We start from the raw sequence: 27,847 nt of genomic DNA, 5'->3' as shown, positions 1-27,847 counted from the left end.
GCCCCAGAAGGGAACCTTTTTAAATAAGACTTGGGGCGTTGAGCTGACAGGAGGAGAGCTTCGGTCGGTTCTGTGTGAGGACGTCTTGTGATAGCACACCCAGGAGAGCGGCATTATCAGCCTGCCCAAATCGAGGGATTGGGGTGGTAGGCAGCAGAGAATATGGAACATATCCAAACAGAAGCGTGTGATAGAATTAGAGTAAATTCATAAAAATATAAATGCAGCGTGGCCCATCCTAATCCTAATCCCCGCCAGTCTGCCTGGGGCCTGCCAGGTTTTGCTCGTGCACCAGAGAGCTGTAGAAGCCTCCCCCAGAAAAGTGAACAGACAGCGCGCCTGTGCCCGGGGCACTTCTGGATACCCCGGGGGGGGGGGGGGGAGGAGTGATGTAAGTGCAAGAGATATTTATCCTTATAATCGTGTATAATTATTCACAGTACATCCCGGACATCATGACATTTAGGCATGAATGGTAAAAACTTTAAATATGCAACAAGTTGCATTCCTTTTCTCCGGCGAGTCCTGTGTATGAACATTATCAGTATCCATTCTATTCCTTTGTTTCCAGTAGGAGATTGGTATTCATAGAAACATGGCTCTCCCAAATGTCCGATCCAGCTCCCCTCCCGCACAAGAGGTCTGGGGAGCAGAGAGGTTATCTACTTTGCCCCAAAGTGACACATGTACGTTGACATGTGTTCTTGAAAAAATAAATGTCTCTCAAGCTGGACCCTTAAAAGCAGTGCATTTTATTGTATGTGTGTCATACCTCGGTGAAACACAATGCACCACCAGGCTCTGGGTTTTCAGTCGGGCTCTGTAGGCTGCACTGCCATTTTCTTTTTGTGTTCTCTGCTCACCCCCACCGCCTCTCTAGTTCTGATCCTCGCGGCTGGGGAGACCTTCGAGGGCAGGAGTCAGTCCCATTTAGCCTGCAACAAGACCTCAAGGCAGCAGAAACCCTGGGCTTTGAGGCTAAATTGGCCAACCCAGAACCTCTAGATAGCATGGAGAACCTTGGAAGATGGGTGCAGTAGAGGTGGACGTTTAAGTGTTGTCGGGACAGTGAGAAGGGAGCAAGGCGAAGGCCATTCTTAGCTGGGAAGGAAGGAGGTCGCTGGAAGAGGGGGGCTGGTTTTTGTGGCCTCCAGGCAGTCTGCCCCCTGTCCGCGGTCATTGAGCACAGTGGTGGTGTTAAGACAAGATCCCTAGTCTCCTGGAGTTGCCAGTCTCGCAAGGAAGGTGGGGAAGTGAACACAATTCATAGTACAATATTCAGAGTGCAGTGGGTGAAGTCAGCTCAAGAGCAGGGTCTCATTCAGCTGGAGAACTCAAGAGGCTTTGTTCAGGGGGCAAGCATGGACCTGGTCTTAAGCAGTGGGCAGGTTGGCTCCCAGGCCCATTTCCCTCCTGGGGACATTTGGCAATATCTGGAGACGTTTTTGGCTCTTGTGATTTGGGTGGGGGTTGGGGAGTGGGAGATCCTACTAAGCATCTCCTGGGGAGAGGCCACGGACACTGCTAAACATCTCCAATGCACGGGACAGCCCTCATGACAAAGAATTACCTGGCCCAAAATGTCCGTAGTGCTGATGTTGAAAAACCCTGTTCTAGGGCATTGAACTAGGGAAAGAAAAGAAATGAATCTGTTCCTTAAATATGTATTTTGGTTGTAGAGAATTGTGTTAGGGTGATCAATAAAAGCCTTTCCAACATAAGAACTATGCTATATATTAGGATAATATTCCACAGGAGAATTGGAATAGAAATAGAGTTTCAAGTAGAGAAAAAGAGGAATGTACCCTGAACTGAGTCTCGTTCATAAGTGGCACTGGCCAAGGGAGGAGAGAGAGCTTGCACTCCAGACACGGGGAAAGCAGGAACAGAGGCACCCGAGAGGAACGCTCCTGTGCAGAGTTGGAACAGCTCCCGGAGCTGGAAGCAGAGAAGGTGAGAGAAGTAGGGCAGGCCCCGGGGCCGGCCAGCCAGAGGGCGTGGTGAGCAGTGCTGAGGGGTGTAGTTCTCTCCCCAGGAGCTCTGCGGGACAGGTCCCTTGCCCGTCTCTCTTGCGAGGGCCAAGGCTCACTACAGTCTGCGTGCTAAGTGGCCTGCTGAAAAAGTCTGGGCTTTGGAGTCAGACTATTTATTTACTTATTATTTATTTCACGTTTCTTCATTTTCGAGAGACAGAGTATGAGTGGGGGAGGGACAGAGACAGAGGGAGATACAGGATCCGAAGCAGGCTCCAGGCTCTGAGCTGTCAGCACAGAGCCTGATGCGGGGGCTTGAACCCACGAACCGCGAGATCATGACCTGAGCCCAAGTTGGACGCTTAGCCAGCTGAGCCACCCAGGCGCCCCTGGAGTCAGACTTTCTGACTCTGCGACTGTGGGCAAGTCATTTAGCAGCTGTTTCCTCACCCATAAAAGTGGGGTAGTGATTCCCATTTCTTTATTATTACTTCAAGGATTCAAGAAGATAATTATTTCAACACGCGAGAGGGAGTGCCCCACGCAGATGCTCTCTCGTGCACTGGTGACGGCCGTCTGCTCTGAGACCTTCGTTACACAGCTTCGCCAGCGTGCGGCTGTGCGGGGTGTAGGTAACTTCCTGACAGTTCCCCTTGGAGATGGGCTCTGGAATGCCCACTTGCCGGCCGAGCAGGGCAGTACCTGCAAGCCGAAGGAAGAACACCTGTCTGATGCATCCTGGGTCTTCTGAGGGAAGGGAGGAGGACAGGGATGGAGGGTCCCTACCTGTGAGGCCAAGAAAGGGCCTCCCGACTTCGGAGTTTTGCCCGGGGCAGGCCCTGTTTACCTTCTGCTGTGCTCAGCCGGATAAAAAGCCTCTGTGGAGAGAGAGGAGGCCTGCGCCACGGGGCCTGGCTGAAGGCTCGCTCCCTTCTCACAGAGGGTTGCTGTGAGGAGAATTTCTAAGCCACTGGACTATGCGTCTTGGAGTATAATGTGGGCTTGTTTGAAGATCCTCTGTGGCTCAGCCATAAATATGAGGACGTGAATCTGGCGCCAGTCACCCTCCAGCCACCTTACAACTCTGGGGCTCCTGAGATTTTTACCAGGCCTAGGACGTTTTACTTCTGTGAGTGTCGGTAGCCCCTCTGAAATGACAGGCGTAGCCAGTCCTGTGTCCCGTTTTATCAGCAAAGGGAAAGGGACTATAAATAGGTATGGCCTGGATCTGGAATTTCCTAGGGAGAGAAAAGGCCAAAAGGAGAGTTGTTCAAAAGGCTGGGAAGTGAGAAGGGGTGGGGTGGAAAATTCCTGGCTGACAGGCTTTCCAGATTGATGAAGGTCTGAGGAAAGCCTGGAGATTCATCCCTTTTTACCTCCTAGCATTTCACACTTACTCCACAGAGGAAGCTTGGTTTCGTAAGAGACTACATTTAATGAGTATTTGAAACTATTCTAAGTGGAACAAGAGAAAGGAAATTTGGATATCGTTTGCTTAAATCTCTTATTCACATAGACATTTTGGGGGCACCTGGGTGGCTCACTCAGTCGGTTAAACTCTTGGTTTCGGCTCAGGTCATGGTCTTGTGGTTTGTGAGTTCGAGCCCTGCATCGGACTCTGTGCTGATGGCGAGGAGCCTGCTTGGGATTCTCTCTCTCTCCCTCTCTCTCTGCCCCTCCCCTGCTCACACTGTTTCTGGCTCTCTCTAAATAAACAAACTTAAAAAATACTTTCTTAAGTGATTACTATCTACAAGAAGTGTCCTAAGTTTAGGGAGTTTAGGGAGATGGAATAAACATAGGTTTTGCCCTCAATGAGCTTGAATTCTACTGTAAGAAGCAGACAAGTAAACCAAGAGAATACTGCGTTGTGATAAGTGCCACCGTAGTGTGGAGCCCAGGGTGCCACAGGGATGTGTAGTGGGCGCACAACCCACGTCAGGGTGAGCTTCCCAGGGAACGGCACATCTGGGCTAAGTCTTGGAAGGTGGTTGGGTGGGTGTCAGCCAAGCCAAGAATGGGGAGGACCTCTGAGGCAGTGGGAGAGCCGTGTGGGGGGACACGAAAGGTAAAAGAATGGTTTGCTCAGGAAACAGCAAGCGCTGAGAACCACTGAGCACGGAGGTAGGGGAGAGTGAAGGGCTGGTCGCCAGGGAGGCCACTTTGCTCTTTGCAGGAGCCAGAGCCTTGAACTCAGACAGTGCTAGGTCCACATCTCAACCCTGCCATTTGTTGGCTGTGTAGCAGCAAGGCCTCTCCGAGCCCGTTTCCTCCTTGGTGAAATGAGGTTGTTGGGGAAAACAGATGAAGCAGACACAGCCTTTCCTGGGAAGTACTCCCTACTTGTAGAGTGCTGTGAGTGGGAGGGGAGGACATGGACTTGGCGAATAAGGAGAAAGTCCAGTGTGTCCAAGTGACTGATGGCTGGACACCTGAAGAAGCTACACACTGTGCAGATGCTCATTTCCTAAGCTGGTGAAAAAACAGTCTCATGATCACCCAGGCTCTGGATTCAGCCTTGGGGAATAGCTTTGAAAGCAGTAACCCTGAAACCCCGGCCCAGCGATTTCTTACCACCGAATGTGATGAACTTTGGAGTGGGATTTTTCATGACTGAAAGAAACGACATGGCAAAAAGAAGAGCAGAGTCGAGTAAACAAGAGGAGGTTGGTTTGGGCGGCCCGGCCCCTCCCACAGGGGTGGGGGAGCGGGGTCAGTGGGGAGAGGGAAGGAGAGCTGCCTTTGTCCTTGGCCGAAGGTCTAGGCATCAAAGCAAACTAGTTTGCTCTGCTGTTTCATTACATAAATTGAAGCTCTAATTAGCTCTTCTCTCCTCCTACTCTTGCTCTTACAGATTGGAAAAGGCAGGATGAGGCCCCCTCTCTCACTGGCTCCTCCCTGGGCTTTGGGTTCTGAGTCCAATGCTAGAGCTGGTACCCCAGGAAATGGAGAACGGTGCCCAGGAGCTGCCCCCCACCCCCATGCCGGGCCAGGGATCTGTGACTTGGGGGAGGGCAGGGGGTGGCTGGGCGTGTGTATTTTGGTGGGGGAACTGCCTCAGGGTGTGTACTTGGGGGCAGTTGCTCCTGAATCTGGAGCCGGGGCTGAGCCCAGATCGGCTGGCCCTGCAGCGTGTGTCCCGATCTGGTGATCACTGCTGGGGGGTTTCCTTCTCAGGGTGCCGCTCTCCTCCTCTGTGAACCGAGGCGGTAAGCGACCCTGAGCAGGGCGTGCGGGACCTGTGCTGTGTCCTTGTTTTGCCTCCACTCGCCTAGTGAGTGTGGATGGACCGTGGCCCCCGGTCAGAGCCCCTCCCCTGTGAGATGAAGGGGTGTGAGTCTGTGTCTGCTTATGCCTATTAGTTGTTCCCTGTTCCAGGTGCCGGCCCTATTCGATGAGGTGGCCATATATTTTTCCGATGAGGAGTGGGAAGTTTTGACGGAGCAACAAAAGGCCCTCTACCGGGAAGTCATGAGGATGAATTATGAAACTGTCCTGTCCCTGGGTAAAGCTTTGTTTTTCCTTTGTCTCCTGGAAGCTCTGAGCCCAGAGAATTGTTTCCATGTCTCTTCTCTGGTGTACCCAACATCCCTTTCTCCTGAACTTGGACTCTGTCCCCTCAATGCCTGTGCCCATTTGATTTCCTGTTTTTGACTTCGGCAGGATATAAATATTGTGTCCTTCTACTCAGCAACTTGCGCCAGCTCTCAGAACCATCCTCACTCGACCTAGGCATTCGCATAAAAAAAAAAAAAAAAAAAAAAAAGACCTAACCTAAGAAATGTCACCACAGACCTGGGCCTGTGTTTCATATGTTCCTCAGGAGGGAAGGCGGACTTCATTGTGACCCCGTCAGCCTCAGACGCTTGAGAACTCAGCCCCAGAGAATCCTCGTTCCCCTCCTGGCATTGATGATCCGTATCATTAGAATGTAACCAGCTGGAGGGATTTCCTAGTTTCTCCTCTAGGTACCAGAAGGTTCAGTAGGTCAGGGACTGCATCCTGCTAAATGAAGTTGTTTTTGTTGTTGCTAGCACCAGCCCTTGTTAGCCGAGATCCGTAAATTCCCTTGGACAGACTTCTTTCCTATCGTGTTTTTTCTTTCGTTACCCCTCAGCCCTTTCCCCCTGACTTTTGTAAACCCCCACCTGGAGAGAGTGTGTGTTGTGTGTCGGGGTGGGGGAGGGATTCCTCAAGTAGCATAAAGGACTGATTTTGGCAGGGCTCCAAGGCAGGAGCACACAGCTATTACCTGTTTTATTTCCTACAAACAGAATTCCCATTCCCTAAGCCAGACATGATCACTCGGTTGGAAGGTGACGAGGAGTCTCAGAATTCTGATGAATGGCAGCTCCAAGGAGGAACCTTGGCAGGTACTACAATGAAATCACCCCAGCATCCATCCAGTGGGAGCATTGTGAACCTGGACTTTAAGTTTCCATGTACCTCGTGTGGGGTGTTTAAGAGTTGAGGCAAGGTTATGAGGCAGAAAGATGATGGGCTTTGGATGTTCAAAATCTTTCTAGTGCTGTGTGACTTTAGGCCACTTCATTCACCTCTCTGAGCCTCCATTTCTTCCTCCGGCAGCAGTGGGTAATAAGTCTCAATGTGCAACCTTGTACGCGCATGAAGTGAATTGACGTTTGTATGGCGTTTGGTCCTGTGCACGTGCTGGGTGAAGGAGGCCACCTCAGTAGTGCACCATATACGTTTGAAGACTGAGGAAAGTAATGCGGCACAGCACGTGGCCGGGGCGATTTACCCTGGTTTCTTGTCCATCTCTTCTTGGATAGAAAAAGCAAGAGCAGCTGTAGTACATGTGTGAGTAGGTACGTCTGAGAAGCACATGGCCCTTTATCAACAACATAGTTAGGATAACAGTTGGCCACATACAGCTTCTAAGCAGCCAGTGATTTTATTCACCTTCTCTCTATAGGGAAGAGTGTGAAATGCCATATTTCACTGATTCTAAGACATGTGTCCCCCCCGCCCACCACATTAACATCTCTGAAATTGAGAACCCCTCTTAAAATTGATGGCATTTTTTTTTTCTCTTCCCATGGTGTATCTTGCAACTGATGGCATCTTAGTTTGGGTGAGACACGCTATCTTCCCAAGTCCTGTTCGGTTTCTGCGACCACTTTGTAAATATAGAAGTTCTGACATTGGTGTGAGGGGACGAAGTATGCTTTTGCTATAGATTTTCTTGGCGTAAGGGACGTGAGTCAGGCCATCCCTTTAGCAGTGCATCTAAATTCTGTACCTACTGTATGGGTTACATTTGGCTTCTCGTGCCCACAAAAACCGTTTTGACCAAAGCGTGGCCCACAAAATGATCGTGTGATCCAAGTTTGGTACCCGTGTTCAAGTCCCAGCTCTGGCACTTTGTAGCTCAGCTCCCTTGATGTATTACTTCACTTCTGTAGCTCCACCTGCAAAGAAGGAGTAGCGATACACAGGTATTGTGGGAAGTAGGTGTGGCGATCCATAGGACTTAGGGGAACGTCATCTGTTACTAAAGGGCCTCCTTTGAGTGAACCTCAGATTAAGGTATCCTTAGTGTTTTCACCCAGGAAATCGGAATAGGCCAGAAGGCATTTTTCTTACTGTCGTTGTGTTCGCCCCTCCCTGTTTGTCTCCTAGAAAATGAAGAGGCTGACGTCAAGCCCCCGGACTGGGCGGGTCCGATGAACGCCACCCCCCACTTTCCTCAGCCACAGCACCTGGACGGCTTTGGCCTCCGCCTGCCCCGGGACCTCACGGAGCTGCCCGAGTGGAGTGAGGGGTACCCCTTCTACGTGGCCATGGGCCTCCCGGGGTACGACCTCTCGGCGGACGATATTGCCGGGAAGTTTCAGTTCAGCAGGGGCATGCGGCGCAGTTACGACGCGGGGTTCAAGCTCATGGTGGTGGAATATGCTGAGAGCACCAACAACTGCCAGGCTGCCAAGCAGTTTGGAGTGCTGGAAAAGAACGTTCGGGACTGGCGCAAAGTGAAGCCGCAGCTGCAGAATGCCCACGCCATGCGGCGGGCGTTCCGCGGCCCCAAGAACGGGCGCTTTGCCCTGGTGGACCAGCGCGTGGCCGAGTACGTCAGGTACATGCAGGCCAAAGGGGACCCTATCACCAGGGAGGCCATGCAGCTGAAAGCCCTCGAGATCGCCCAGGAGATGAACATTCCGGAGAAGGGGTTCAAAGCCAGCTTGGGTTGGTGTCGAAGAATGATGCGGAGGTATGACTTGTCCCTGCGGCATAAGGTGCCGGTGCCCCAGCAGCTGCCCGAAGACCTGACGGAGAAGCTCGTCACCTACCAGCGGAGCGTGCTGGCCCTGCGCAGGGCGCACGACTACCAGGTGGCGCAGATGGGGAACGCCGACGAGACGCCCATCTGTCTAGAGGTGCCCTCGCGGGTGACCGTGGACAACCAGGGCGAGAAGCCCGTCTTGGTCAAGACGCCGGGCAGGGAGAAGCTGAAAATCACGGCGATGCTGGGTGTCTTGGCAGACGGGAGGAAGCTGCCCCCGTACATCATCTTGAGGGGCACGTACATCCCCCCCCGGGAAGTTCCCCAGCGGGATGGAGATCCGCTGCCACCGGTACGGGTGGATGACGGAGGACTTGATGCAGGACTGGTTGGAAGTGGTGTGGCGTCGGAGGACCGGCGCGGCGCCCAAGCAGCGAGGGATGCTGATCCTGAACGGCTTCCGCGGCCACGCCACGGATTCCGTGAAGAGCTCCATGGAGAGCATGAACACCGACATGGTCATCATCCCCGGAGGCCTGACCTCGCAGCTGCAGGTGCTGGACGTGGTGGTCTACAAGCCGCTCAATGACAGCGTCCGGGCCCAGTACTCTAACTGGCTCCTGGCCGGGAACCTGGCGCTGAGCCCCACCGGGAACGCCAAGAAGCCGCCCCTGGGCCTCTTCCTGGAGTGGGTCATGGTCGCGTGGAACAGCATCTCCAGCGAATCCATCGTCCAGGGCTTCAAGAAGTGCCACATCTCCAGCAATCTGGAAGACGAAGACGACGTCCTGTGGGAGATCGAGAGCGAGCTGCCGGGAGGAGGGGAGGGACCCAGAGAATGCGATACCGAGAGCGCGCCAGAGGGCAACTGACCGCCGAGGGGAGAGCCCAGGTAACCCGCGGGCACACGCACACGCCCCGCACCTTCACGGACAGGCCTGTTCGTGTTCCGCGGACGCCTTCCCCCTTGCCGTGATTTTCTGTGCCTTCGAGAACTCTCAAGCCCGGGCTGCCGTACCACGGATCGGAGGCCTTCAGCTCTCCTTTAGGTCCAAGCGCCGTTGCCTGGCTTACTTTGTGGGTGTTCTGCTCTGAGGCCTGGCCCTCCCCACAAGGAGTGAGCTGCCAGAACACTGAATCTGAGGGCTGTCGTGTTCAAATTATTTGGGCCTGAAGGATCGTGGTCTATCTGACGTTGCTCAGTCCGCAAAGAATTTGGTCTGAAGAGCCAGCTTTTTCCTTCCCCTTATAAATCCCGGGGAACGTCAGGGCCGGGGTGTGTATCTGACACGCTTGGAGCGGCTGTGCTCCCTTCCGCTGGCCTCTGGGGCCGGCCGGCGGTACGGGGAGAGCACCGGGCGCTGGGGCCTCCGCGCCCAGACTTCGCGTGGTCTGCTCGGGAGCCCACTTGGCACAGAAAAACGATAGTGTAGGTCTGCTTCTCCCTAGGAGTTCAAAAGAGTTTTAAAACATTATCTTATTCTCATAATGACCTTCACATGGGTGGTGGGAGCAATTGCAGTAATTGCTTGTCCACTGATGTCCGGAAGGATAGATTTCTAAATTGAATCTCGGCACCAAAAAAAAAAAAAAAAAAAAAAGAGAGAGAGAAAGAAAGAAAGAAAAGAAAACAGGGCACATAGCTAAGACTACCATGAATAAAGTCTGAGGACCGAGAGCAAGAGGTCTGGAATTTTCAGAGTTGACTATAGAAGGGCAGCTTCGAGAGGAAGTGGGGGACGGGGACTAACAGCTCTAGTGGATGTGAACTTAACACGTACCACCCCCACCCCCCGCACACACACACCTTGGGAGAGAACAGCCAGCCAGGCACAGCAGGAAACTTTCCTACAGAAGGAGCAAGCGATTCATTTTACCCTCGTGCTCTCATTTCCCTAATTGTCAATTAATTTTTTTCCCTGGACACGTTTAGTATGAAGAAGGTCGTTCCTTCCTTTACCGAGGCCCTAAAACCGTCTTGCCGTGTCGTCTTCCTTTTACAGCGTAACTAAGGGGTCCCATCCTAGTTGCTTTTTCCTCCAGAGGAAATGCTAACCGAAATCTTTCACCTCACTCCTCGCCGTACAAGTGCAAGAGGGACGTAGGTCTCCTTCCCTGCCCTCAAATCAAATTGTACTCACACTGCCGCAGCCCGCCGTGATTCTGGGACCCCTCGTGTAACGGTGGAGCCAAGGAGGAGTTCTCAGTGTCAAGTTCAAATCACCAAAATTGCTTTTTCTGTCCCTCTCATGTCCCCTACCCTTCCCCTCCATGAATTCAGCCTTTTTCTGCTAACCATGGTCAAACTCTGAATTCTAGTGAGTTGTTAATCCTTGTCTTATTTTACTTGTTGTTTTTTTCCTCTCCTTGTTAAACAACGTTTCTGTGCATTTTTTTTTTTTTTTTTTAATTTTCTAAGCTCTTTGCTACCAGAAGAGGAAAGGGAAAAGACAGGGCGAGGCTGCAGCTGTGAAGATAGGCATTTATGTCCGATATCAACCATGACCTTCTGACCGTCATGACCACCGGTTCTCTGTTCAGCTGCCCTTTTGTGAACTGAGGAAGTGGTAGAAGCAGTTAGGGATTCTCAGCAAACGGGAGATTTAATGGTGGACAGATGGGCATAAAACTGGTTCTCCTCATCTATTTGGAAATCTGACTAATGGAATAATCATGTTTGCTAAAATGTATACGATTTCTAAAATCCAAGGGTTAATTCACACTTAGGTTCTCTCTGTTTTCCAGCAATTGGAACTGTTTGAAACAGGTGAGAGGAAAATCCTCAAGAAGATTCCTCAAAGTGTGGACGCACAGGGAGCAGCAGAAGGCCGGGGGGGGGCTGGAACAACCCCATGTCTGGACTGTGCACCCTGTCCTGTGACATAGCCCACCCCCGCCCCACATCCACGTGTCAGAAAAGTCTAGGACCCTTGATTTCAGCAGAGACATGATTAGGGAAGAAACTGCTTCTGCCCCATTTTTTGTTTTAGAGATGAATCCATGTGTCCATCAAAAGAAACCTGTAAATATGAATGAACAAAGGTATTTGCTCCTGGAGAAGAGACCGTTTGTTCAACACCAACAGGAGACTCCTATGGGCCCAATTCCACTGATGTCCTCTCTGTGGAGAAAACCTCAAGTAAATGTTTGCTTTTGCCTTTAAAAATGCTTCCAAGAGTAGAACCTGTCCCCACACAGGTCGAGACTGCAAAGAAGGCTTTGTAGAAACGAGTCCCATACGTACACCTGCTACTTACACATTTCCTCTTTTGGAAAAATGAGATACTAATGATAAAATTCAGGCATACTGGCCTGGTGCCAGCAGATGGCTTTTCCACAGACGAACTAGGTTAGAGTGGAAGATGCAGGTCAGGAAACTATGCTGTTGTATTTCTCTTCCCAATCTCGTTGGCAGCTAGAATTTTTTAGGGTCTTTGGTGGCCCTCTGTGTCATATTTAATGATGGGGCAGCATTTAGCATACAAGCTCTTCTGTTTCTCAGGCTGCCTGCAGAAGAAGTCGCTATAAATTATCTGCTATCTACATGGTACAAGGCTCATTGACTCATCGGATACTTGTTGGTTTCTTTAATATTTTGATCACAAGGGTATGAGAGGACGTGGGCCTTTAGCCACAGCTGTTTCAAGACTTCTAATCTCCTTCTGCCCTGCGGGAATAGATGGGAGGTCTTTGAATTTTTACATTCTAGTAATTTGCATTCCCACCTAAGTTGAGTGTCACGAAAACATTCCGAGCCATCTATGCTACAAAAAAATATGCCGGGACCTTCTGGACAAAGCCATTGCCAGAAATGTCATTCCAATGTCTGATCTGAATAACAGGCTACCATAACCACTTTTCCTTCTGGTAGACTCTGCTCATTTATATGCTATACTGTTCTTGGCATCCTGAAACACCTATTTCTACTCAGGTACTCATTTTCCTGTTAGTGACTCACCTTTGTCATTTGTTTAAAACCAGTTTTCCTCCAAGGTAGGAAACTTCACTTAGTTTCTGGTATATCTGAATAACTTTGAATATGGGAATTGCTCCCCATTTGCTTTCACCTGTACTGTATTATTGTCTCAAATGGCATCTAAATACAGCTATTTTCCATTCCAGAAGTTTCCATTCCCTCCACTTCCACTTAATTTATCCTCCACTACCCTGGTCCCTGGCCCTTTCCTCTTTATGTCCTGTTTTACTTGCTTTGGGAGCCTAAGTGATTTTATAAGATCTAATTTTGGGTTCTTGCATTGGAGCCATAGTTTTCTTGCAGAGAAGAGTAGAAAATGGGTTCAACTCCTATTTCATTCCACCAACATCTTCTTGAGTCTCATCATCAGCTGATAGATGATGCCTTACAGGTTGCATAGCACTGGAACTTTCCTAGAGTAATGGCTCTACTGTCAGGGTTTTTCTGGGCTCATTCTTCCACTGACTTAATTATGATCTATGCTTAACAGAGTCCCAGTACAACTATTTTGCAGAAAGGCTATTACCCTAGAATTACTATAGCACATATTGAGACATAGGTGTACTCCCCGGTAGATAGAAAATTGACCCCAACAATAAACTTTGATAATAAAGACAATAGGCTATGGTGCTTTTATTACTTACCTCTAGCATTGTGAAAGGTCACATTTCAAACTATCTTTTATGCTATATTCTCAGGTCTGGGGTGTATGTGTGGAATATCCTTGAATCAAAAAAGTGTTCATGGGATGGCAATATAAATGTTGGTGTCCGAAGACAGGGAAGAAAAATGGTAACATGTTTTAAACTCAAAAGTCCAGGGGTGGGCAGTTGGGGGGAGGCCTGGCATAAATAGCTTTTTTCCTCATTCAGTCATGTTTCAGATGTTCTCGGGGATGGTACACTACCAAATCCCGTGAAGGAAATCCATAAAGGGATATTAATCTTAAATGGGTGAAGACCTGCTAGCAAGTTGAGGAGCAGATCAGAAAACTTAGTTTTCACAAATTTCTTTAAAAATGAAAGCATGAAGAACCTACCTGCCCTTTCCTGGTGTGCTTTTAGTTAAATTACTTTTGACAATCTACCACGCCCATAGATTCAAATAAGTAGTGGTCTACTCTCTAACAAGTCTCCAGACTTTTTTCCTTTTTTAAGCCATCAGAATCAAGTGCTGACCCAATCTGTTGGCCACAGCATTTAAGTCTGACCCCTAAAACCAAGCTTCCTTACCCTTACTCTACATCCTGGAGGCATTTTGGCAGGAGCCAAAAAATGTGAGGGAACACAGGCATTTATCTAATGGTCAAAGAGTAATCCTTTAGAAGTTTGTGAGGTCCAACTGGGAACCTCAGGCAATGGTGGGCTGTTGGGGGGTGAGTGCCGAGGAACGTGTGCTTGGTTGATCACAGCAGAGGGTGTTCAAGGTTATAAGAATGTGTGCTAAGCCAGCACTCTGGGTAGAAAGTAAGGTGGGCATTATCAAACCTGGTTTTGCAGTGATAACACCTATATATGAAAGATAACTACTGAAACTCCTGCAGGAAAAAGAAGCTTTATTCTAAGTCTGAAATTATCTGGTTTCTTTTTTAAAAAATTTTTTTTCAACATTTATTTATTACTGAGAGACAGACACAGAGCGTGAGCAGGAGGGGGGCAGAGAGAGAGGGAGACACAGAATCCTAAGCAGGCTCCAGGCTCCGAGCTGTCAGCCCAGAGCCCGACGCGGGGCTCAAACTCACAAACTGCAAGATCATGACCTGAGCTGAAGTCGGTCGCTTAACCACCTGAGCCACCCAGGGGCCCCTGAAATTATCTGGTTTCTAACAGCGTTTTCCTCATTGACAGTTATTTTTCTAAATGCTTGGGAATAAGCAGTCACAATTTCACTCAGGATCCCACAGCTGGCAACACTGCTGGAGTGGAAGCTAGCCTTTGGCGGGACAGAGGTGTTCAAATCTTTCAAATCCCGAGTATCCCTCTACCTTCAACCCCATCCTTCCACTTTACAAAGTGATTCTTAAGGAAAACTGGCACAGAAAGCAGATTTTCACGTAGGCCGGAAACACGAGGCAAAGGGAGTCCTCTGGCATCCTGTGGTCCCACCAGAGTAGGTGACTGTAGAGGTGAAAGCCAGGGCCGCCCATGGACGCCGCCATTGCGATGGGCGGCAGGACGGGGCTGAGCCTCCCAGCTGCCTCTCCACGTAAGGACTCCATGAAATTTAACACATACTTCGCATTAAGTTCCCGGCATATGGATGGCTCAAAACAAAACCGCTACATTCAGCCAGGTATCAGGCCAAATTCTTCTAAACCTGAAAATTATCTAAAAAAGGACTTTTCAGACTTGTGCCAAGAACTGAAACTAAGCTGTTTATTTATTTTTTTTCTTTTTGTCTACACATTCCAAAAGGAAAGAAATGACATGATCTCAAGGTTTGTGGGTTCAAGCCCCGTGTCGGGCTCCGTGCTGCCAGTACAGAGCCTGCTTAGGATTCTCTCTCTGCCCCTCCCCTGCTCCTGCTCTCTCTCAAACCTTAAAAAAGAAAGAAAGAAAGAAAGAAAGAAAGAAGGAAAGAAAGAAAGAAAGAAAGAAAAGAAAGAAAAGCAAGCAATGACATACCTAAGTGGGAACCTGTTTTTTAATCTTTCTCATCTAGTACATCCCTCTAAAAGTCTGCTAAGATCTCCTAAAGCAGGGCTTTTCATACCTCAATGGAAGGCAGTATTCCTTATACGTTTACTTTAGTAAACACAGGAGAGGGAAGTTTTCTCCCAAAAGGTTTATTTGTCACATTTAAAGTACAAAACCAAATAGATCCAAATATTGAACCATGTATACATATCTGTACATATATTACTTAGGCCTACAGAACCCATCTGTACATTCTAATATAGTCACCAACACCTTCTCTTTAGTAAAAAGCATCACCTCTAAAAAAACAAACTTTATTATTAGTAACACTGCCAGATGTAAATTATGTTCACTTTATCATCTGAAAGGAGAGGAACAGATACTTCATAGGAATTAGGGAGTTTCTAAGTATAAATCCAGTATGTTTACGCGGGCTTCTTAAAATATATTCTATAGGAGTAATCAACAGGTGAAACTACCAATAAAAGTCTTTGGGCGTATTAACTGTAAAAGAAACTTAAGTTCTGAGAAGAAACTTTATAAGGTCAATTACATTCCAGAGTTTTTATTTTGGCTTTCAATGCAAAGAAAGGACTTTATCTTGTCTAACAGCACAGCATTTCTAAGTCCTATTTTCTACGGCGTTGTAATGAATTTTTAGGGAGCTACCCAAATCTGTTACAAAATTAAACCGGTCACTAAAGGAGGTATAGGATTTTTAACACTGTGTAGGTTATTCCAACCAAAATGCGAGAGCACAGTTCTTCAGGAGAAAGGCAGAAATTTTAGGCTTGCCAGATACAGAGTATATGCTGTCACTGAACGCACAGATGTCCTGCTGATCACGGGGACTAAATTATAACGGCTTCTTTGTTCTAGGATGTCGTCTACCTCACATGCAGACCCAAGGATACTAAGCCTCAGATGCCTAAAAACATCATTCCCGGCACAGACTTTTTCTCCGTGCTCACTCCCATAACTGGGAACACATACAGACATACAGAGATATGGGTCATTATCAAAGTCAGATTTGTATGAACGGCTTCACAGTAGCAACGCAAAAGGTACCCGGTGCCACGTTTCCACAGGAAAGGCTATATTTACACCACACACTTCAGTCTTGAAATGTGGACCCCCCAAAACATTCAATTCTCGATACCCAATGAATTTGCTGAGGCCCCCCTGCCCTCAAGTCACCCGAGTTCAGCGGAGCGAAAGCCCCTCCTTGGCTGCGAGGCGCTGGCGGTGGACTTTGTCTTGCTGCAGCTCTTCGTGATTTGGATGCCAGACTTTCGTGACGATCCTTTCGATGTTGAGAGCGTACACGGTGTGTGTAGGAATGACTTCCCTGTGTACCTGCGATTAAAACAGTAGCGTGCCTCCCGTTACGCTTCGGTATATCCCTCTTCCCGACACGCACAATTAAAAAGTAAGGTTTACATCAACGAAACACTCACACGCCAACCCCTAAGCTGCAAGCCAGAGCCTAATGAAGCTCCAACTAGAAACAAGAAGACAAAGAAATGACAAGCTTCTGAAATAGGAGCGGGAACAAGAGGATTTCTTTTTTCCCCTTTTCTTTTTCACTGGGCAAGTGGGGGCTGGGAGAGAGGTAAGTTAGGAAGGAGGTGTGGGCCCCGGATTTGAAAAATGAGGGTAGTACTAATGGCTTGAATAACAAACAACAGGGGCACTTGGGTGGCTCAGTGGGTTAAGCGTCCGGCTCGCGATTTCGGCTCAGGTCACGATCTCACAGTTCTGCGGGTCTGAGCCCCACGTTGGGGCTTGGGCATCTCTCTCTCCCCCAACTCCCACACTTGCTCTCATGTACAATGTCTGTCTCTCTCTCTCTCTCTCTCTCTCTCTCTCAAAATAAGTAAAGTGACTTAAAAAAGATAAATAACAAACAATAAAAACTGAAAACCAAAAAGCCAAGAAGAGGAAAAGCTACTGAATATCTTTGTATCTTTGCAAACTGAAAGAAACTCTGAACCTATCCATAAATCTAGGTAAACCTTAAGGAGCCAAGAGTTTTACCTGCAAAGCTTCAAAAAGGTCATACATGTTGACTGGAGGCAAAGCGGCAGGCAGAGTGTCCCCAGAGCATGCCAGCAGGAGGGCGGCCTGCTGCTCGGCGTCATCAGGGGGCGGGTGAGAGGCCGGGTTATGACCCGCACAAGGAGCAGAAAAGGCTGGAGGACTGAAAACAAGGTATTTTCAAAACATTCCCAATAACTATGAACGAGACAAGCGGACAACGAAAATAGGACTGGGCTTTTAATACATCTCGCAAAAATACCTTAAAAATAATTAAAAACCCAATTAGAAATTACTTTTTAGCTAGTATATTACGTGAGTGGCCTGTACTTTTAATTTTTACAGGCAGCCCATCTGGCAGGCTGGAAACAAAATGTAGAGCAACTAAATTTACACTCCTCTCCCCACAATGTTGAAATATTTATTAAGCTCAGGATGCTGGGCCAAAATTGTTTCCTGCCCTTCAAATGCTTCTAGTCGGGAGCGGGGGAGAAAAAAGACCTTAACTAAAGGAGAATGAAATCGAAAAACTGACTTGGGAGAGGAAGATACATGTAACTGGAGAGACAACAGGATTGAAAAATTACGCGCAAGAAGACACAGCGCAGAATAAGCAACAGGCAAAAACGGAGGATGAAGAAAATCCGAATCTTGCCAGTTTCCCAAAACAGGACCCAGATACAGGATCAGCGGGGAAGTCGGGCATAATTGGTGTGTCCCGATACAGTAGGAGATGACCTATACAGTTTCGAAGAACACCCAGAAGGTAAAACAGCAGTGAGGAGGCAGCTCAGACGAACGCACAGGCGGGTAGAAGCGTGGGGGTGAGCACCGGACAAAGGCGGCCCTGTTGGGCAAACAAGCAGCGACAGGGAGCCAGTCGCCCTCCAGGGGCAGGCCAGCGGCGAGGGGGCAAGCTCGGGAGGCCTGGCAGGGTCACAGACGCTGCTCTCAGCATTCACCCACTTTGTCGGTTGGGGTTTTCTTCTAGAAAAGGAGGACTTACAAATGAGAACAAATACTCCCACACAGACATGCCTGAATGAGATTGAGAATAGAAATCTTCACATTTGACGATCTAAATATAAATAGTGAACCTAATTTAAGATGACGCTCTTCGGGACGCCTGGGTGGCTCAGTCGGTTAAGCATCCGACTCTTGGTTTCGGCTCAGGTCACGATCTCATGGTTTGGGAGTTCGAGCCCCCGTGCCAAGGCTCTGCGCTGTCAGTGTGGAGCCTGCTTGGGATTCTGTCTCTCTCCCTCTTGCTCCCTCTCTCTGCCCACTTCCCTGCTCACGCTCTCCCTCGCCCTCTCTCAAGATAAATAAATAAACTTAAAAAAAAAAAAAAAGAGGATGCTCTTCAAAATGAGCCTTGTGAGCCACCTCAAGGTTTTCAGCCATGAAGTAGGCACTGGTACAACCCCTTTCCATGTGGTGTCAACACTCTTGGCCGTGTCCAACTCTCTTCTTGGTTTTCCCACCCTACACTCTTTCCTACCACACCTCCTCCCTTCCTTTCTTGTTAGTTCTTCACTATCATCACTCCCACCAGGTTCCGGGCCACACTTTTCTCTCTGAACTTGTACCTCCCTGTCATCTCCCTCACCAACCAGCTAACGAGCGCTCAAAGAAACCCAGTCACTTCAGTTACCACAAAGAACATTACATCACTGCTTTTTCTTTCCCAAAGGCTTAAAATTTGGACTACATTATTTGCAGGGAAGGCAGAAAGGAAGCAGAGGGCTGAAAACAGACAACACACGGATGAAAAGGAAGGTAATCCAGGTCATCTCGTAAAGCGAAGACTGAGGACATTAGAAGTCCTGGGAGACCCTCCGTGGAACGTGGACGGAGGAAGCCCAGAGACGGGGGCAGGGACCAGGCTGCACACCAGCATGCCAAGAACAACCTGATGACACCCAACACAGGCCACTCTCTCAAGGTAGAGCTACAGAACCTGGAGGAACACCTCCCACCCCTCCTCCCGCCATCAAGATACCCAACCCTGACCCAACAATCATAGGCCGTGCTTCTGACTGAAAGCCCGCCTCCACGACCAAGCAGGTGCTGCCCCTCACGAGCCCTCAGAACTCCTCACCTCGGGGAACCGCTCCAATCCACCTGAGAAAGTGGGCCCGGGGCGCTTGCATAACCACATGCGGCAGCCAAACTCTGCGCCCTCACTTGTGACAAGCGATACCAAACTAATTCACTAGTTATCGTGCAAGGATGCAACTTAAAATAAAACTGCACTGCTCTCAAAGGTACCTTAGACTGACAGAAACACAATTATTTAACAGTGGTCTAACACATAATAGTAGTGTACCAGCTAGAAAGGATGGATGCAAAACCACAAGAAACTTCATATACCTTTCTATTAAGCTGTTGTAAGCTACTACGCTATTCTTCAGGTATGGCTGTGGGGTTACGTTACTACCAAAGGCATATTTAAAATGACCATCACGTAACCGATAAGCTTTCCTTCTCGACACAACTGATGTCAATATATCTTTAAGGTGATTCTGTAAAAACAAAGAAAAGAAAAAGAACATGAACGCCTGTGTAAGAGCAAATCATAAAACTTCCATTGACCAAAAAACGTTTCCTAGCATTTAGCGGATGGAGACATGAGACAGGCTAGCCTGTGGTGGAACCAAAGTTCACCAAAAGGCCACAGAACCACATCAGAGCAGGAAGGTACGGGAAAGAGAGAGATGCGTTGTTTTTATTTGGTTCTATTTAATAGGTGCTTGCTCTACATGAAATGTATTAAAGTTATTTATGGCTTCTAAACTGACTCCTCTCTCAAAAGAGATTTTCAGACGGTTTTAAATAAAAGTACAAAAATAAATACATAAAATTTCTAAAAGGAGGCAAACTACCCTGAAACCTGGTTTAAAATAGGACAAAAAGTTCCAAGATGTCAGATTTATTGGCTACAATGCCCAATCTACTAGAATCCTGCCATAAAAGAACCATGGCTCTCTCAAAAGTCACATACACAATAGATATATAGGAAATAAACCAAAAATTAGGTATTTGATACTTCTTTACGAGAGCCGAGTACATAAGGGATAGAAAGTGCCTGTGAAAATAAAAAGAGCTGATCCCAGCCTGCCATTAATAACAGGTGAGGCAGGATCACCTGTTTCAACTATACCAGTAAGATAATCTCATATCCAGGCCTTCATGATACAATTTGTAATTTCCACACACTGAATTTATTAAATGTGTGTAACTTCATGAGATAGCGATTATAATCTTTGAGGTACATGTGAGGAAACGGGAGGCCCCAAGTACTGAAAGAATTACCCAGTATTACCTGACATATCCGTGCACTATAGAACCCAATGCGTATTTTGGCAAATAACTAAATGAATAAAGTGAATGGATAAATGAGTGGGCTGAGAGAAGGATCCTACTGTTTAGACACCAAGTCTAATGCTCCTTAAATGCTGGGACACAACAAAAAACAGTGATTTTCATCGTTAGGATTCTCAATCTCAATTTTTTTCCTTAAAAACTGTGCCGGTGTTAACAAATTAAACACCAAAACACGCCAAAGCGGTAGGCCATAAGTAGCCTCTCTGAAAAGCTTAGTCTGCTAACTGAAGGCAACTGCATGGACTATGAGGTGTTTCTCCCCTCAAAAGAACACCATTCCGGGGTGCCTGGGTGATTCAGTCGGTTAAGGGTCCGACTCTTGATCTCAGCTCAGGTCTTGATCTCAGGATCATGAGTTCAAGCCCCGCATTGGGCTCCACGTGGGCATGAAGCCTACTTGAAAAAAAAAAAAAAAAAAAAAGAGAGAAAAAAAGAAAAAGAGGGAAAAAAAAGAAAACAATTTCAATGACGACAATTCTGACATCGGTAATATTTTGATTCTTTTCTTGCAGTACCAACTTTCAACAACACACACAAGCTCGTTACATTCAACCTGTAAAACTGTTTCTGCCACCAGCAAACCAACCTCCACCGCGTAGACAACAGCTGAGACGGCCTCCTCCGTGACGTTGTCCAACCCGTGCTCGTAAGCTGTCACTATCATTCTCCCTTCAAGCTGACCCCGGGTGGGAAGCATCATTGTGTGGGAACAAAGTTTCAACTCATCATCATCTTGGGGATCCTTTGCCACAAACTGCTGGGCTCCCGAGAGGGGATTTTGAGGCTGGAATCTATGCTATGGGCAAGAAAACTTTTCAAAATGATTCATCACAGTGGCAAGTAAGAAGACACGATATATTGGACTTGGGCTCCCACAAATTAATGCCACCAAAACAATACTACAGGATTTAAAAAAAAAAGAAGTCACTCATGCACAAATAATCACAGATTCACACCCATTACATAGCAATAATGAAGACATGAATCAAGGGGAATAATGGTGGCATGCCCAGCAGTTTATTCTATTCAACTGATACCTTGGTGATCACAGAATATATGGCTCTGTGCTAAAAATAACAATTAGGGGAAAGGAGAAGATATAAAACTATTTTCAAACAACTCAGAGCATTCTCAGTATACTTGTAAGTAAGCGGGTTCTGAAGGTAGAAATATATAGGAATACTTAGTTTAAGCTCTAAAAATAAGCGTAGCTAACCAACATAACAGACCTAATAACAGATATTCCAAGAGAATGCCAGATAGTATAAACTATCTTGCTATCATCTTCTACTTACAATTCTCAACACAGAATCTTGCTAAGACATAGTCATTCGAATTATTTAAAATAGTTTTTCTCAAACTTTTTCCACTCCTAAAACCTCTGCCTCCTCTGGTCTACCAGAGCCCATCTGGTCTGACAGCCCATCTGTATTCTCCATCATCAGTGGTAGCTCCTGCTTAAGCTCAACATATAAGATTTAATAGCGAAAATGGCTTGTCCCTGTTTGAAGTTTGTATTATAAAAGAAACATTGGTTGTTTTCTCCACTGTCCAAGTATAAAACTGTATTTTTTATCAAACATCCCTTTCTAAACTAAGGTATGCCTCTCTAGAGGTACCGATGCCCTCCATATTGAATAGTATCAATAGAAAACACAGAGCAAAGGTACAAATGAATGTTTGTTGATGTTAATCAATAAAGCTATCAACACCCAGTCAAACCTATAAAAGGAAGACTTTTGGGAAATTATTCCCCAAATACAAAAGGAAAAAACAATTTATCCTAAAATGCTTGCAAATTTTATAGCCAAATGCCTTCATGACTTCTCTGCTGATTCCGAAAGGCTCAGGGCCTAGCTGGGCATCGCCAGGATCCTGCCAAAGACCTACAGGCCTCCTGGAGCTGTGGAACAGAAGTCTTCAATGTAAGAAACATTCCCGAAAAAGATTTAAGAGGAGAGATAATACAGGCATACTTTTTGAGTCATTAAAAAATCGTTAGGTTCTAATGAAAACATATTAATATTTATGCAGTAACAAACTAGAATTATAAAAATTCAGACACCTGGGACTCACACTCTTTGAAACTCTTGTCAACCTCAAATATAATAACACCTTTCTTCCCCAAATCATGCCCTCCTTTTTTTCAACTCTACTACCAGTATTTTAAGATTTATTTAAAAACTAAAGCCTGTTCCATCACACCAGCACTTAAATCAGTTGTTACCAAGATCTACTGGAGAACAACCTACGTCAAATTTCTGACGAACAGAAGAAAGCTTTTTCTTTCCCTTCGGTTTTCCAGGTTTAGCTGCAGAACCCCCCGTCCAGGGTAAAGATCCAGCACCCTCTGTAAGACAGAAAAATAACCATAAGAGAAAACAGAGACAGTTGTCAACTGTTGTGTCTGGTTTCATTATAGGCTAAAAAAGTATGGAATGCTCAAGTAATGAAAATAATCAATGCTTAAATTCAGATCTTCTCTATTTCTCCAAGCAAAATTATGAATTCTCTCAAATCACATTTTTTTCTAGCTGTAACCAAAATTATTCCTTTAGGAGGGCAAATTTGTTTTTCATATTTTAAATTAATGTTTATTGGGTGTTTTGTTTGCTTTATTAGTAGCATTATAAGTAGTATTACCAAAGTAGGACAAAATTTTCTAGTTCAAGATGGTGAACTGAGCACATGAATGTATCTCACCTCTCTTTCTAGACCCTACTAAAAAAAGGTAATAGCAGAAAGTAAACAGCACACATCCGCAACTGAGATAGAAAGGAAATTGAAACAAGATGAGATGTCAACAAATTTCAACAATGGGCTAAAAAGGTGTTCATCACATGGAGACACACAGAAGCCATAACCTAGGCTAGGCAAGGTTTGGAAATGAGGTGGAAACAAGTTAACCTGCAGAGCAGAAATCCACAAAGAATCTGGATTTGGAGAAGGTGAGTACAGTGGAAACCAGGGAGGGGTCAGTGAAGCCAAAAACAAGATCAATGGGAGGTCTACATTCGAAAGTCGTCTACACAAACCCCTTCCCCCTCACCACTAGCAGTGGGCTCAGTACAAAACAAAAATGCAGGGTCCCTTATTCAAACATTTAGAATTTCAAGGCAACCACAGTTGAGCACTAAGCCAAGCGTGGGGCCCTTCTGAGTTCACAGGCAGTTCACAGGCCCGGGAGCCAGCCCTGCTCTCTCCCATACATAGCACAGTATTTACAATGGCAGGGGGATGCTGTTGGGGGGTACGGAGGACAAGAGAGTGGAGAACTCTCCTCTAGTTAAACTGGACCAAATTTCTGGGATTTACTAAGGTGGTTGATATGGGTGTTGACACCCTAGAGCACAGCTCTCTGCATGCTGGCATGAGGAGCCCCAGTTTAGCTGGCCTCCTGTCAGCTCACTCTACAGCAAAACCCCCACACAACTGTATACTTCATTCTTAAATGTGAATCACCCGACATTTGATGACAATCTATAACAGAATAAGAAAGACCCAGATAAACAAACAGAAAATAGAAGTCCTAGATTAAATAATTCAGGGGCACCTAGGTGGCTCAGTCGGTTGAGCGTCCGACTTCGGCTCAGGTCATGATCTCACAGCTTGTGAGTTCGAGCCCTGCATCGCACTCTGTGCTGACAGCTCGGAGCCTGGAGCCTGCTTCGGATTCTGTGTCTCCCCTCTCTCTGCCCCTCACCTACTCGCGTTCTGTCTCTGTCTCTCTCAAAAATAAATAAACATTAAAAAAAATTTTTTTTTTTAAATAATTCAAGCAACACAGACTTCAAAAATACTTTCTAACTGGTATATTCAGAGAAGTCTGAAAAGACGTGTGTCCATAAAACAAAAAGAAGGTATTATAAAAATTGCTGAATTAAAGAATGCATTGGGCAGAAAGGCTAAAAGAACTGAGGAAATCTCATAAAGCATAAGCCAGATGTCTAAAATCAGTAAACCCAGAAAGAGATTTAAGCTCCAATGAGGAGCTATCAAAGTCCTACCAGAAGAACAAAAAACAAAGTAGTTGTCTTTGAGAAAAGTCTAGAAGTGGGAAGAAGCTTTTCATTATAAGACCTTCTGTATTATTTCTAACCATGAGCACATTTATATACAGTATTAAAGAAAAACAATCAAAGCAATTCAAGCTCATTACAGTACACTTGAAAAAACTACACCCCAAAATTTTTATATGAAAAAAAAAAAAACATCATCTTAGCAAAAACATTATTTCCGTTTTGATGTTTTTTTGAAGAATGAGTTTTTAAAGCTTTGAAAAAAAAAATACTCCAAGTTCATCAGTTAAAAAAGGGCTGTTTGGACACTTACCATGATGAGCACTGAGTCATGTAGAGAATTGCTGAATCGCTATATTGTACCCCTGAAACTAAACTCTGTATGTTAACTACACTGGAATTACAAAAAAACAAAAAAAAAAAAAAAAAAAAAAAAAAAAACAACCTGTTAGGGAAGTCAAGCTCTTCTCTCCACCGCTTTAAATGTCTCTGGTACATCCAGGTCTCACTGATGAGGTCAGCCAATCTTAGAAGATTCCCAAAGAAACCCACCGCTGCTGGATGGCCCGGATGCTAGGTGATGCCACCGATGTGTGGCCAACACACTCCAGGCAAGGAAGCAAAGCTTGGTGAGTCAGGCCTGACTGACAACCAGGACAGCTTTCCAGCGGCGGGCAGGTTTAGGGGTGGATCCAACACTTCCATCCACTGGCTGGGTTATTTCTCTATCAAACCCCCAAAATGTATTTCCTCAAAATGAAATTAACAGTTGCTGGCAACAAAGAGATGATTTGTATTAAAAGTAAAATATAGAAATGTAGTTCTTCGTACTTGCGGGTGGGTTTTCTGTTTTCCTAAGCTACGTGGGAAAGATGATTTTTAATAATATTATTGATCGAGTGACCGCTGTGTAACAGACACTTTGCATTCTTTTTAATCCTCACAGCAACTCTTCAGGGTAGGTATTAGCCTCTTTATAGATTAGCAAACCAACTTCAGAGAAAACAAAATGAAAGAAAAAGCAAAACAGAGAGGGAGGCAAACCATAAATACAGAGAAAATATATTTTAAATACAGAGAACAAACTGAGGTTTGCTGGAGGGGAGGTGGGTGGGGGGATGGGTTAGGTGGGGGGATGGGCATTAAGGAGGGCACTTTTTGGGATGAGCACTGGGTGTCATATGTTAAGAGATTAATCACTGGGTTCTACTCCTGAAGCCAAGACTACACTGTATGCTAACTAACTTGAATTAGAAAGAAAGAAAGAAAGAAAGAAAGAAAGAAAGAAAGAAAGAAAACAAAGAAAGGTTTTTAATCAATGATCAACACAATCACCACAGGCCCTTTAAAAACAACAATAAAAAATTCAACTTAATCTACAGTAGGCGGTACCTACAAATCTAAGTTTTTAACAACAGTTCAGGATAAGTTTTATTGTGAGGCAAATTGTTTAATGTATTTAATCATTTATTTTTGACTACTTGATTAAAATAAGATGGATGAAAGAAGTACCTTGTACCACTTAAACTCCAAACAATTTGGGATAAAGGGGGTCATTGTTTCTACCTATACCTAATTAGGTTGAAGTGACAGATTTAGCTTCTACCTACCTCCCCAACATGCTGAAGCTCTAACCTTCCAGGTGCCGGTATCTTACTTGAGAATACAACTGAAAGCCCAGGTTCTCACCACATGTTGTGGTTTCCCCTCCACCTAACCCTAACTCACCTTCCCTGCATCTATGGAAACCCTCGTCTAATACCAGCTGCCCTCAAGTTTCTTCACCCTGACTGCCCACCCGCTTCCTCACTTGTCTGTCATTTAAGTAATCTAAAATCCAGCTGAGTGGACAGTAAAGACCAAAAGTCAACGTAAGCACAGGGAAATCACCTGCTTTACCCAGGTTCTACAAAACAATCTGCACCTACATAATAAATTTTTTCTTGTGAGCACTTCAAAGAACATGTCGTTTGCACACAACAGACGTGTCTGTTAACGGCAGCTAAAGCCAAGGGCTCTGATGGCTCTGTTGACTGACATCCCTGGAAGTACTTCCGCTCCCTTACCTGGGGTAGACACCAAAATCTGACAACGCGTAAGAATGGCCAGGAGGAAATCGTTGTGAGAATGGACTGAAAAAGGGAAGATTGTCACAAGTCAAATACAAAATATTTACAACATAAGGAAACCATTATTTGACTCTGGATATCCCCTACCCTGCCATTCTTTACACTTTATTTGAAATATCCATATTATTAAAATAATCTTACACACCATTAAAAACCCCATTTTATTTTTTTAAGTGAAAAGACTTACTGCAAAATTTACTGCAATTTATTATTGCAGTTATTTATTTGCAATTTATTGCAAATCTGGGAAAACTTCAAAATAGTAAAATAACTCCCCAGATAATTATTTTACCATTATCCTGCGTGAGAAGTCTATGAGCTTCAAGGTCAAACTCTTCTTTGCTGATCTTCTGCTTGAACCACAACTTTAAGTTAGCCCAGTATCTGCAGAGACAGAAGCAGTATTAAGAACCAAGGATTTTGCTTCTTTCCCAAGTTTACCTTACCTGCTCCAAAACCCAGGGAAGGAAATTTTGCATTCCCCACCATATGGGCAGAGTTGTGCATCTCCCCCCAAATTTATATGTTGAAGCCCTTGACCCCCAGCACCCAGGACGTTAACGAGTTGATTAAATTAAAATGACCTCTTTAGGGTGGGCCCTAAACCAATGTGATGGGTGTCCTTAGTAAGAAGACATTAGGACTGTGACACACACACACAGACCAGACAGTAGCTATCTATAAGCCAAAGGCAGAGGCCTCAGAAAAAACAACCCTGCTGAAGGGTGTTGTCAGACTTCCTTGATGTCAGACTTCCAGCATCCAGAACTATGAGAAAACAAATTTCTATTGTTTAATCCACCCCATCTGTCGTATTTTGTTACCATGGCCCTTGAAAACTAATACACCTAGGAATCAGAATACTGACAGAAGGGGGCGCCTGCCTGGCTCAGTTCGTAGAGCCTGTGACTCTTGATCTCACAGGGCCGCGCGTTCAAGGCCCATGTTGGGTGTGGAACCTACTTAATAAGAAAAAAGAAAAAAAAAAAAAAGAGTATCAACAGAAGAAAAAGGAAGAAAAGTTTTTCCCCAAAAGGGACTGACAGGTTGTCACATAATTGGATTCACAAGTCCTTTAGCCAAAACCACAGCTGTACCCTTCCTTCCTCACTGCTGCCTTTCTAAAAGACCTATCCTCCAGAATCTTACATTTAATATTTATATTTTAAAAGTATTATTATTGGGGCGCCTGGGTGGCTCAGTCGGTTAAGCGGCTGACTTCGGCTCAGGTCATGATCTCACGGTCCGTGAGTTCGAGCCCCGCATCGGGCTCTGTGCTGACAGCTCAGAGCCTGGAGCCTGCTTCGGATTCTGTGTCTCCCTCTCTCTCTGACCCTCCCCCATTCATGCTCTGTCTCTCTGTCTCAAAGATAAATAAACGTTAAAAAAAAAAAAAATTTAGGGGCGCCTGGGTGGCACAGTCGGTTAAGCGTCCGACTTCAGCCA

At 46.1% G+C, this 27,847-nt stretch overlaps 2 protein-coding genes across 3 annotated transcripts in view; one reads left to right on the top strand and one right to left on the bottom strand.

The window, feature by feature from the left end:
- The window catches only part of POGK (pogo transposable element derived with KRAB domain), a 33,466-nt gene extending 20,655 nt beyond the window's left edge, over positions 1 to 12,811 (top strand). Inside the window, 5 exon segments of the mRNA XM_040451782.1 lie at positions 5,352 to 5,478; positions 6,248 to 6,346; positions 7,617 to 8,524; positions 8,526 to 9,109; positions 10,963 to 12,811. Of these exon segments, the coding sequence (XP_040307716.1) occupies positions 5,352 to 5,478; positions 6,248 to 6,346; positions 7,617 to 8,524; positions 8,526 to 9,089 (1,698 nt within the window). The 3' untranslated portion in view covers positions 9,090 to 9,109; positions 10,963 to 12,811.
- TADA1 (transcriptional adaptor 1) overlaps positions 9,109 to 27,847 on the bottom strand; it is a 23,739-nt gene continuing 5,000 nt past the window's right edge. The window contains exons 2-8 of one of the 2 annotated variants that reach the window (XM_040451783.1): positions 26,694 to 26,785; positions 26,339 to 26,404; positions 22,506 to 22,603; positions 20,840 to 21,049; positions 19,240 to 19,391; positions 16,867 to 17,029; positions 9,109 to 9,662 (exon numbers count right to left, since the gene is read on the bottom strand). In XM_040451783.1, the coding sequence (XP_040307717.1) occupies positions 9,483 to 9,662; positions 16,867 to 17,029; positions 19,240 to 19,391; positions 20,840 to 21,049; positions 22,506 to 22,603; positions 26,339 to 26,404; positions 26,694 to 26,785 (961 nt within the window). In that variant the 3' untranslated portion in view covers positions 9,109 to 9,482. Of the gene's footprint in view, positions 9,663 to 14,958; positions 16,186 to 16,866; positions 17,030 to 19,239; positions 19,392 to 20,839; positions 21,050 to 22,505; positions 22,604 to 26,338; positions 26,405 to 26,693; positions 26,786 to 27,847 lie in introns of those variants that run through there. The other variant, XM_040451784.1, reaches the window with a different exon arrangement.

The sequence above is a fragment of the Herpailurus yagouaroundi genome, unplaced genomic scaffold (assembly GCF_014898765.1).
Source record: "Herpailurus yagouaroundi ecotype Mexico unplaced genomic scaffold, PumYag 205, whole genome shotgun sequence".
Lineage (NCBI taxonomy): Eukaryota > Metazoa > Chordata > Mammalia > Carnivora > Felidae > Herpailurus > Herpailurus yagouaroundi.
Note: the sequence above shows the minus strand (reverse complement) of the source record. Positions and strands in the feature narration are given on the sequence as shown.